The sequence below is a fragment of the Netta rufina genome (genome assembly GCF_964035555.1).
Source record: "Netta rufina genome assembly, chromosome: 2".
Lineage (NCBI taxonomy): Eukaryota > Metazoa > Chordata > Aves > Anseriformes > Anatidae > Netta > Netta rufina.
Window position 1 is genome coordinate 103,882,983 of NC_140124.1, and position 12,268 is coordinate 103,895,250.

At 42.4% G+C, this 12,268-nt stretch overlaps 1 protein-coding gene across 1 annotated transcript in view; it reads right to left on the reverse strand.

The window, feature by feature from the left end:
• Positions 1 to 12,268, reverse strand: part of LDLRAD4 (low density lipoprotein receptor class A domain containing 4) — a 273,594-nt gene that overhangs the window by 164,058 nt on the left and 97,268 nt on the right. Inside the window, exon 3 of the mRNA XM_084281972.1 lies at positions 5,682 to 6,140. Within this exon, the coding sequence (XP_084138098.1) occupies positions 5,682 to 5,721 (40 nt within the window). The 5' untranslated portion in view covers positions 5,722 to 6,140. The remainder of the gene's footprint in view (positions 1 to 5,681; positions 6,141 to 12,268) is intronic.

Below are 12,268 nucleotides of genomic sequence, written 5' to 3' on the forward strand. Positions count from 1 at the left end.
CGTGTAAACCAGAAGAACTCACTGCAGCAGGGAAAGGTGGGGAAAGACACCCCTGAGGAGGACCAAGCAGGAGGAGAAGGGTTAAGTCTAGAGAAGAGGGGAAAAGGCTCTCAGACAAGCCTGGAGCTGAGTTGCTGTGAGTTGGTCTGGAAGTGGGAGAAGTCCAGAAACAAGGGAAGGTGAAGGCACTTAAAAGTAGGGCAAGGGATCTGGAAGAGAAGTGAGGCCCAAAAAGGGATAGCTGGAGAAGTCTCAATACAGGGAGAGGAGATTTGGGCATTGGAGGAGGAAGAGGCATGGAGAGGTTAGGGAAGCATGAAACCCAGGACAGGAAACACAAGAGAAGCCCTGAATGCCAGGGGTACACAGAGCAGAGGCGAGGGGATCCCCTCAAGCCACGTTCCTCTGACCAAGAGGAAATCCTAACAGACAAACATGGTTTCTCTGCCGAATTAGGGCCTAGTGAAGTAATAACCAAGCTGGAGAGCCCTTCTTGAGAGTAACTCTGCCTCTTTGGATATGGTCAAAGGTCAAGCTTGGGCGACAATAACCTTGAGATAAGGCTGCAAGGAATTATTCAAAGATTTGAGGGTAGAATCACTTCCATGGGGACAGGTATGAGGGAAAAGATACAGAGCTATGGAACAGGATCAGAAGGTGACAAAGTCAGTGCTAGACAGAAGGGCAGGGCCCACTGCACAGAGCAACCTCATACTGTTTATTCCAGTTTCCATAGTGCCTGAGATAATGATTCTTCCAGCAGGACTGAGGGTCATAGGGCAGGAATGCCTAAGAGTCAGCTCAGGTCCGTCAGAGCTCGTGCTGAGACAGAGCTAATAAAATCTTGACGGACCTAAGATGACCCCGTAAAGTCAGGATGCTTCATACATTGATTCCTAATCCACCCTATAATATTCCCCCTTATCCTTCGATCATTCTGGATGTCCCTGTGCCACACATTCCCCAGTGATGGAAAGCTGATTTCAGAATTGCTCTGCTCTGATAAACCAGCACTCAAAACATGCACTGGTGAAGAAAGTGGCTAATTTTTTTCAATGGACCTTGGCTGCCCCGATCCCCACCACCTAGTACTGGCACAACATCAAGCCAGACCAAGGCAGAAGGTGTTACACTTTGTGTCAGCTATAAAGTGTGCAAACAAAGCGGTCCCTCTGGCCACCAGGCCAATGCGGGCCCTTCGCTGCACTGCTTATTACGGCCACCTCTTGCCGTGTAGCTCAGTGCGTCAGATGTGCCTTGGCACCAAACCCTCTGCTTCGTGGGAACCTAGGAAAAAACATCTTCAGAAAGTTCGGGAATTACTGCTCGACTCTGAAAAAGACCATTTTTGCAATTCTCAAGGGCCATGTTGTCTAGACCTCTGGCCTTCTTTTTCCTTTTCGCTGGATGCTTCCAACAGGCCCGAAGAGTGCTGCTCCGAGCAGAAACAGCACACCAGCCACACAAATGCTAAGTAGAGTGGAAAAATTATTTTGCATGTCTTACACACAGACTCCTGTCCATATATTCCAGCATAATGTTTATGACGTGGTATTGTTGATTCATAGCCATTTTCTGGTCTCCTGCAACTGCCCATCTGTTTTCTGCAGACCTGCTGTCTCACCAGTTATTCTACATTTTGATTTGCACAGCTGATTATTCCTGCCCAACCACAATGGAGAACTTGTCCTTAATGAACTGCATCGTATTTATTTTAGATCAGTTCTCCAATATACCGCATTAATTTTGAATTCTAATCCTGTGCTCAGAGAGTTTACATCCTCTCCCTAGTCGGTGTCATCTGGAAATTTTGCATGCAGATTCTATCATCTAAGTCGTTAATTAAAATATTGAATATTTTCAGGCAATCCTGGGCAAAATCATACTTGACATATCCTTCCAGTTTGACTATGAATCACTAGTAATTATTCTAAGAACAGCTTTTTCAGCCAACTGCATACCCACCTTGGAGCCCGTATTGCCACCTTGTTTATGAAAGAGAGAAAAGCCTTCCAAAATGAAGATACATTTTTTTTTTTTTCTACTCAGAGGGAAGTTAGGCTCAACTGACAAGATACATTCTGGAAAAAAATCATGCAAATTCATTTATTGCATTATTTCCCACAGGCTATTTGTTTAAAACCAAAACAAACACACACACACAGTTAATTATTTTATTCTGATATTTTTTCCCCAAGACCTTAAGCTAAGCTATCTACTCCAAAGGGGGAAAAGAAGGACGCAGGAAAGCTTACACATAGGTGCAGTGTTTGCTCTTTCACAGATTTTTTGAACCTAGACTGTCCTCCAAATGCTCTCCGGCGTAACTGCTAATTGCTCAGATATTGCTTCAGCTATTTTACCCTATGCTGAAGAGATAATTTAATAAGCTGCAGGTTGTTTTAAAATACCTATCTTATCTAATTAGCTTATAATCAGTCCTGCTCCTGTTCTGTTTAGAATTCCTACCTGTCTCAAAGTAGTATTCCTTTCCCTGCTGCCTGATTGCGCCTGATTGCCTTTTTGGCAAAGAAGGATGCAAAAAGAAGTCATTAACTACTGGGTCCTCCCTGCACACATCAGATCACGGGTATTGCCTTTCCCTCTCAGTAAATAGTCCAGAAACTCAGTCTTCCTCTTATTCCTAGTGAGAACATAGCACGTTTCCTTATTACCATGTCCTTTACTAGCTGTGCTTTGTTTCATGCTTTGGCCTATCCAGTTTGGCCCTTGCATTCTTCTACTGTTCTTGTATATTCATCTTGATTATGTGTCTAGTTTCCACTTTATGAGTCCTTCTCATTTTTTTGTTCATACAATTTTTTGTTCATACAATTTTGTTTCTTATTGGGATACACTTTCTTATTGGGATACCTTTTATTTGTGCTTTTAAAACCCTTTATTATGACAAGAAAAAGTTAGTTCCTTTAGAAATCGTAAGCCGTCCTGAATTTCTTAGGTTTGTTTCCCAAGAAATCTTACCTGTCGGTTCTATTAGGTTAATTAAGTCTACTTTCTTGCATACCATTGCTTGTATTCTGAAGTTCTCTTTTTTCCTCTTCTGAAGAACGAGCTCACTTGCCTGTGATTGCTATCACTCAAATTGTCTTTTACTATCATAGGCTCAACCATCTCTTTCCTAATCAAGCCTCGGAGCACATCCTTCCCATTGCCTTTTCTACATTCTGTAATCCTGAATCTATTACACTTGCATCATCTACAGAAATTAGTATTTAGCCAGTAAAGTTAAAAGGGTTTTACCATGTGCTGTTGTCTGGTAATACATGATAAACACAGCATATGTCTTGGAGCAAGAGCCATCTACAAAAAATGGCAACTTTGGCATCTGTACCAGTAACATCAGTGTATCGATGTGATCAAAGTGTCTCCTAGCCATACCTACAAGCTTTCCAAGGTCACAGCTATTAGTCAGGTAGAAAGAAGTATTTTGAAATACTCCAAAGGTGGCTTCACAGAGGCAACATCCTCCAAGGCTTGTTTTAACAGCACTATGTTCAGCTGTAAATTGAAAATGATTACCCCAATCGTTCCAATAGCTGCAATCACTTAGCATTGCTAGATTCAGTGTTGACACTGCACTGCTTTCAGATATCAGAGCTTTTTCTGTACAAATTAGTTCACTTCTGCATACGGTCATGCCCCCTCTGCTACTAGCCACTACTGTTTTCTTCTACAGCTAACCCAGCATGCCAACAAAAGGAGGAACACAGCAAGGATCACAGGAGAAACTATATGCACCTACCATTACATGTTACTGCAACTCTTAAATTGGCGTAACATGCTCCCATGAGTTTCTGTAAGAAATAACATAACTACCCACTTTTACTGCTGAATGTGTTATATAAATCTACCAAGGAAAAAGAATGACCTCAAAAAAAAAAAAAAATGGATATCAAGTTGATTCAAGTTGTGAAGTCCTTGCCTTCTTATCATCTAAAAGCAATGGCAATTCAACCTGTTTGCTTTACAAGTCCCCTGCCCATTTCTTTTACATGTCTCCTGAACGTACGGTGCAACTTGCCTGAAAGTTTGATAATTCTTTAGTACAGCTAAACATTTAATAAACATTTAATAAACATTTTCAAATGTTTATTAACTTCTTTACCTGAGGGCAACGCCAAAAGAATAAAAGAACTCCTTATGAGAGAGAGCACAACCCTCATACTGTCAAAGTGTCCAGAATGGGTAGGAATCTGCTGGGTTGTCACCACAATTTGATTGTTGTCCCAGGCCTCCAGGGACACGGGTTTCATTTTTCTGAAATTTCTGCAGCCCTCTTTGCCATTCCCCTCCACCCAGCAGCAGTCGCGAGGTCAGCGACTCTCTGACGCCCCGCTGCCTGAGCAGTCTGATCCGAGTGCCAAGAATCCCGACCCTCTGGGAGCAAAGGGAGAGCTGAGGCTGTGGCAGAAGAGGGTAAAGTTGGAAAGAAAATAATGTAATATTACAAAGGTGCTGAAGGTAACAGAGTTTTCAGCAGAGGGGAGAGCCACAGAAGGAGGGAACAGATACCCAAAGAGGAAGACTTCCAGTGGAGAGGCAGGAGGAGGAGAAGGGCTAGCAGAGAGTGGTGAGGAGGACTCTGTGAGGGTGGATCTGCTGTGAGATAGGGCAAAGGGGGAGCCTGCCCTTGGGGACACAAATAGTTTTGTTGTTCCCTCTTGGGAAGACCTTCTAGAACAGCAAGGAGCCCGAAGGAAAGCAGCTTGAGACAGAAAATGATCATCCCATACATACAACCCCCAATCCAGCAAACTTCTAAAGGCAAAAAGTCTCCATCAGAAAAATAAATGCCTCACTCATTGGCTACTTTCACTGTGGTACTAACACATTATCTAGGCCCTCTAAACCAAGAGAACCATCCAGCTGATTTTCTATCCATTTCTTACAGGGTCTCAGCTGGCCAGCAGGTGTGGAAACACGGTGACAGCATCTTCTGACCCCCATTTCCTTTCTCCCACCTCTTGGATTAGACACAAGGCACCCAGTGAATTCCAGTGGAGTTCACACCAGAGGGAGCTTTCCTCAGGGAAGCCCACCACCTTCGTATCCTCGCTCTTACTACACTATTTTCAACACGTCTACGGGGAAATATATTGGAATCAGTTGCAAGAGTGTTCAGTTAAACCCTTTGGTTTTGCCACATCAAGTACTGCTGCAACTGGACCAGGTGGGGAGGAAGGGAGGGAGTCCAAGCAGAAGTTATCTGGCAAGTCCTGCACAGAGGTGTGCTCTGCTCGAAGGGAGAGAGAAAGCTCAGAGCTACTGTGTTTCTGAGAAGCCTCCCGACATAAACAATGTCCATCCTGCGCCCTCGCCAAACTCCCATGTTAAATATAAGAGCAACTTAATCGACTATATTTCATACAATGCAAATAGGCCCAGCCGACCCAGGAGGCCACTCGTTGTTAAGCTGTTGATGAGTACTTTAATGAGGAAAGCTTCGATATGCCTTCCCCAAGGCTTATAACCATCCATTTCAGGGGGCAGGAAACACAAGATACTACTCTCTATTAACACAAGTGTTGAACTGTTTCTCAAGTGAAATGTTTTAAAACATTATTTAATCTGGAAGTACTACAAGATGCTACACAAATTATTTTTGAAACTCTAGTAAACTGTCCCAAAATAATTAGTGGGATTAGAAGAGAAGTCCTTACCTGTGAAAGCATTTGTGGCCTGAAAACCAGCTTCCTGCATACTGCTCTCCCAGAGAAGCTTGTGATTCCAACCTTAACCTGTCCTTACTGGAGACAACTGCTGAGCTTGAAGCTGTCAAGTCACTTCCATCTTAGCTCGTCAGAGTCCATGTCTCGTCCCATTCCCGGCTTTGGCACCATCCAATTCCCACCTGATCCCAGGTCTTTCAATCTGTAGGCACGGGGGATCTGCAGTGAAGCCAAGCAGCAAGCGTTGGACAGTCCCATCAACCAGCCAGCCAGAGAATCTGGGCCATGATGAATGCAGAAATGAAGAAGTTCGCCCGGCAAGACTTTATTTCCCTTTCACAATGAAGTTCTAATCCTCTGTTCATCCAGCACCATTTTTTCAGGTCCCAGCCAACGGTGATGTTCAATTGTCTCTCCTCTCTTGTGTTTGTCTCCCCTCAGGCACGCTCACTGAGAAATTAAAAAAGAAGAGATTATGTTTCCTGATGACCTGTAGCAACATTAAAATTAACAGACTCCAGGGAACAAAAACCCAAAACACATTATCAGGGATTGATTGTACACATTAAAGGAGATCTTCAGAAGGCAAATATTGCGATTTTGCTGAGATGCAAAGTGTGACCACACAGCTCTTTGAAGTGCAAAGAGGAACAGTGCTAGGGTGTCATATGCATCTCTGAGAACATGATGTGATTTACATTTCAAAAGCCATATTTAGCAGAGATGGGGGCAGCAATACAATAACAAAATTGCAGTTAAAAGGGAAAAGGAAAAATACTCAAGGCTCTCAAGTCTAGTCTATTCAAAAACCACAGCGAGATTATTAGCATTTCACATAGCTGCTTCCCTTCTTTTCTGGAGCAGGGAAAGGGAGCGCTGGATGCTGACACCGTACATGCCATTCTGTCTTCTGAGGTTAAAAACGTCTGAGGTTTATACGTCTGTGCTGTTGATTGTATAAAATCTCAGTCGTAAGCAGATGACACCACTCAGATTCGGTAATGTTCAAAATACCCCCAGGCTATGCAAGGGAAAGGTGGCAAGTTGCTCCTGACACTACTTCTCCATAGGAGCACGGCTATCTGCAGCTCCTTGAAAAGCAGAGCTGCTACATAGCCAGCTTCTAGAAAACTAGGATACATTTACAGGGCGAAGGAGAGCAGCAGACAGGTATATATTTAGTGAGAAGATTATTTTAGGAGAAGAGGGATGATTTTGCTCACAGAAGGAAAAGAGGACTTGGGAGAAGAATCCTCTCACTGCCCAGCCATCCTCCTCTGCAGCAGCACTTGGCTCACCTAATTCAGTAGCACGGGCAGGTCAAAGCTACATCAGTGATGATATTACAGCCTACTGATGGATTTAAATAAAAAAGGATCTGTTCTCAGGTGTGCTGCTGCAGTCAGGTGAGCTTTACACCTGATGAGCGCTGCTTTCTTCAGAACATACGGAACGAAAGCTGGTTGCTACGTTGAGTTTTCCATCCTAATAATGATGCAACCAATTTTATGATTTTGGGAAACCAGTATTTCTGAAAACCACAAGTTTGTCTCAAGAAAATAGCACGGGACTAACTAATTAGTCAATTGTATTAGAGTCCAGTAACTTGCACTCAACTCATGTAAGGTTACAGATCACATTCAAGACAATTTTCCCACTTCTTACCCCAAATATAACAGGCAAATTAAAGGAAACACTACAAAGACTTCACCTGTAATATTTCCTATCAAAAAAATTGAATAACATTTTAGAGAGTGCTAAAAATGCTACTATTACTCAATTTCAGCCCTTCAAAGCGCTCTGTACAACTAAGAACGATTTAATATGAGCTCATTTTATCCTAAAGTGCATAGTACCGAACACGTATAATATACAAAAACCATAGCACAAATTCCTCTTGCCTCTTCACAGTGTGCTAACTATTCTATAATGACTACAGATTGATGCTGCACTCGTTTCCCAAGCTTTTTCTCTAGAGGTCTGACTTTCTTTTTTTATTTATAAGAATAGCTCCGTATTTGCATTCACATTTCCAGCCATACAGCTTTTGGTTTATAAATCCACAATTTCAGTGCATTCTATTTTCAGCATTTTGATGTCTCTCCCCATCCTAAAGATTCTCAAGAAACGCACACCAATACCTTAGCAACCAGGGAAAATCTCTCATTGCTATTAAATAATTGTATCTTTGTATTAGATATACCATACTTCTGATTTTGAAGAGAATAAAATACATCCACTTGCCTGCAAATTAACTTTTTGTTAGAAGAAAAATTGTTTTCCATGCCTTCAAAGTCTCTGCTAAACTTGTTAGGAAGCCAGCAGTGGTGCAGAAATTCTACAATGCTGGCACGTTCAGCAACTGCTGCTTTTGGAGACAGAAAGCCTGCAATTTTAACATTACAGGACACAGAAACTCTTCCCGAGTTCATTCAGACCTTGAAATTTGAAAGGTACTGCACTGAAGCATCACACTTAAGCCCTCCCTTAAGGCCCCAAATGAAAAAAAGAGGCTGATATCTGATGATTCCCCTAAATGAGAATTTTCTGTCGCTGCAGAAGCACTCTTCTCCCCTGGCAGACAATGAACTGTGCTCCAGAGACGCTGCTCTGGCAGGACATGAGTAAGGGAGAAGCCTGTGCAGTGCTCAGAGCATCCTCTGCCTTTCCACAACTCAAAACCCAGCTGGGCTCCAAAAAACTGCTTCACACTACAGCTAACTGGTTGATTTAATGAGTGTTTTCAACAGGTAGACCTTTCGCCAGCCAGTCAGTCACATTTGCACAACAATGTCAGTCAAGTCTCTTAAATTTCCAGTATTCCCAAGATGAAGAAGACAAAGCAGAGCACCTGATACCACAGCACATCGGGAAAATGGCAAATTCCACTTTTAACAGCATGTAAGGATATGGCTACTCTAATATGACTGCTCTACTGCACTCTATGTTACTCATTTTTTTTTTCCATTCAAGTGGAACTGATGTTTAAGCAGAGGTTTGTGCTTGTTTCCTAGCAGACTGGCACGTTTGCATGCACAGGACGGACACGATACAGCATGGCTCGGCCAGCCTCAGCGAAGCCTTGATCCTTGATTGCAGGGTGGTGCAGAAATGTTAAACAAACCTGCTCACAGGAACAGAGCCTGAAAATACTTTTCTGGAAAGGAGAGAGGAAAGTTAGCAGTGCTGACAGCACTACAACAGTGTGCAGTCTTCAGTGTAACTATTATGGTCTTCACAACCTGCAGAGACCCCAAGGGGTACACGTCCCATTAAACTGATCAGATGGCAAAGAGAAAATCCAGAACACAAAGACTAGATATTTTCTCTTTGCTCCATCTGTTACCTCCTTCCCAATTGCAACAAGAACTCTGCTTCTGCTTTCAGTCACCCACTGCAGTATTACATGAGTCTCTGAAGGAAACCAAGCAAAATGTTGTGTTTTATAAATATGTGGCTGTTCTAGAAAGATTTTCAGCTACTATGCACTTACATGATTGAATGCCTGAGAAAAATCAAACCCTTTTCTTTTCATCCTCTCTACTTTTCTCAGATATGGTCCTGGGAAAGACGCCACCACCTAAACCTCGCACAAATTGCAAACAAAATATTTTGACTATTTAACACACACTGTGAGTTATAGGTTCTCATGGTATGTTTAGCTAGCCAACCTGTTATTGCTCTTTTCTAAATATTTGAAGATTCAGTATTAAAGGGCAATTTTAAAAAAGAATCTGAGAGAGAAAAGCAGCAGCCAGGGAGTGTCATTAAATCCTCCAGTGATATCTACACTTTATGAAGTGTTGTACAATCATTAGTTAGGACCAAGCCTCAAGGAACTTGCATGGGAAGAAGCAGAAAAATAGCATTTTTTCCAGGACTGGTATCTCCATAACATCTTGAACAACTCAAAGACATTGACCAAAATGTATACACTGTAGCTTGTTTTTTGTTTTTTGTTCCCATTTCCTTTCCCTATACACAGCCCATTTCTCTGGCCACGTGCTGTTGGTTCCCACACGCAGCAAGAACTCGCTGAATGCGTTGTCAGAAGGACTACAGCCATGAGAAGCATCTCCAGCGGTTGGCTATGGCACAGGACACCCTAAAGGACAGCTGTGGCTTAATTTAACTTCAGCAAGGGAGGATTCATGGCTCAAGCTTTTAGCTTTCAGGTTAAGGAAGAGTAAAAGGGCAGCGAGACTGAATCCTGCAGTGCTGCTCCCAGCACGGGTGTTCAACACCCACAGGGCTGGCAGCAGGGCCCCAGCTCAACAGCAGAGCCCAGCGTGCCTCCAGACCCCAGGAGAAAAGCAGGATGCCTGGAGCCAGGACAAGCTCTGAACCATCCAGACGCTTCTACACTTTGCTGAAGTAACAAGGCCTGCACCTCCTACATTTTAAGACAGCATCGACTTGGAGAGAGATTTAAGAAGTTTCTGGCTGGAAAAAATAAAAAATAAATTAAAAAAAATCCAACATTCTGTATTTACAAAACAGTGTTTGTAAGAAAAAAAAATCTTTTAAAGTTTGCTAAAGCAGTTTAAAATGAAGCCTGTGTGCACACACATAGGTCACCTCTCCATCCCCTGTTGGGTTTTGCTTCCTATGGAGACTTCTAAACTAGATATTAATATTTACCAGTTATACCTACTCTTTCTTAGATGGTAAGGTCTGTCTGTGTTTTACTGTGAGATCTTCATTTATTTTATTTACTTCTATCTATAATTTGTCTTCCCTCCAAGATAACATTGCACTACTGCTAAGTGAATCCTGGTTCTTGGGAAATCCTGTGCTTCATAACTCAAAGACCACTTAGAAAACTCAAGGCGACTTTCACAGGAGAACATACACAAATCAAACTGAAAACCAGATGTTTAAAATATGTTTATCTAATCACATCTTTCTCACACACACATATACATCATTTGTTTTCACTTTCTATCTTCAATATTTGTACAGCTTCCTCGTGACATTTTAAACAGCTGCTGTATTTCACTTTTTTAGTGAACTGCAGTGACTGACAAAATTAGTTTCAATGTTATGTCATACATATTTCTATTCCTACAGATTCTTTCAGATATGCTTCAGCTTGTTCAGGAACAGTGTCCAAGTTTTTTCCTTCCTTTTTGTTACAGAACTCCCTGACTTGCAGCAAACGCGAGGACGATCAAAGCAAGTTGTGGTCCTTCTGCATTAGCTGAAGCAGGAAATGGGTCTTGAGAAGAGGGCACATTGCCAACACGAAGCATCTTTTTTTCTAGCCTGTTAGAAAATGTTCTAGAAAGCAAGATGTATCCCCAATGTCAATGCCAACACACTGCAAAAAAACACTACAGGCAAGGTCCAGTTTAAAAGAAAAAGTAAATAAATGTTTCAGCAAAGACATTTCTCCTCCTCCAACTCCTCCTCTTGTTGGTTACTTCTTTCTGGAACGAAGCAATGATATAAAATCAGCCTGTTTAGTAGCTTCATGCCAAAGCAAATAGCCTCTGGTAATCAGATAGCAAGGAGCATTTCACTTGGACAAATCCTATAAATAACTGATAACACAAAGGAGCATGCCACATTTCCTTCCATTAATCTTGTTAACTGAAATAATTAATTTGAGTCCTCTATTTTCTATCTCTATGAACAAACTAAGAAGCCATGCATTTTCCCATAGCTCTGCTGACAGAATGCAGTAAAACCCCAGTGGAAAAGTTTACTAAAATCTCCATGACAGGCTATTGGGTTTGGATGAGATAATTATTGGGAGAAATTGTACAAGCTGTGTTATGCAGGGCAAATGAGAAGATTGCGTTGTTTATTTTTGGACCTTAATAAAACTATAATTACCAGAAGTTGTCAAGAGAAATCATTAATCATGCTGCTCTATGAACCTCAACAGTTAGAGAAAAACCTGAGCTCTGAATTTTATTTGCCAAAATAATGAAGAGGTAGTAAGAGCAGAATCCAGCCCCAATTAATCTTTTTCCAAAGCAACGTGGCATTGGGTTTGAATTTGCAGAAGGCTGGTAAAAGTATAAATTACACTGAGCAGCCTGGACAAAAGACAATTTTTTGCCTTGTGTCCCTGTGACTTGTATCAGAAAGGAGCAGTCGCCAGAAACCTGGAGGACAGTGCACACCTCAAGTCTTCTGAGCACCCAACACCCAACCACACCCCAGTTTTTGCAGTCACAGCTACTGAGCACCCAGGTACACAGTGGCAGCAGGATAAGGATGTCACCTGTTTAACTCTGCTGTGCCGTGCAGGATGTGCAAGCACAGAGCAAATGCCTCAGGAGAGCATGGTGTTTTTTCCTGCAGCAGACCATAACTGTCAGCCCATGCCAACTGTGCCCAGTCCTCAGAGACCTGGGGGCACCATTCCTCTCTCCATCGACAGCACCTTTGGGGAGAGGGGGCTGCACCCCTTGGGAAAAAGGTACACAGCCAAAACACCTCCCAGTACATTAACATACACATAAACACATAAAGATCCATATACGTGTACCAATTTTGTGCAAAAAAAAGCAGACTGCAGGAATCTAGGCCAAGCTGCACTTAAGTTTTTGAAGGCAGAAACATCTGTA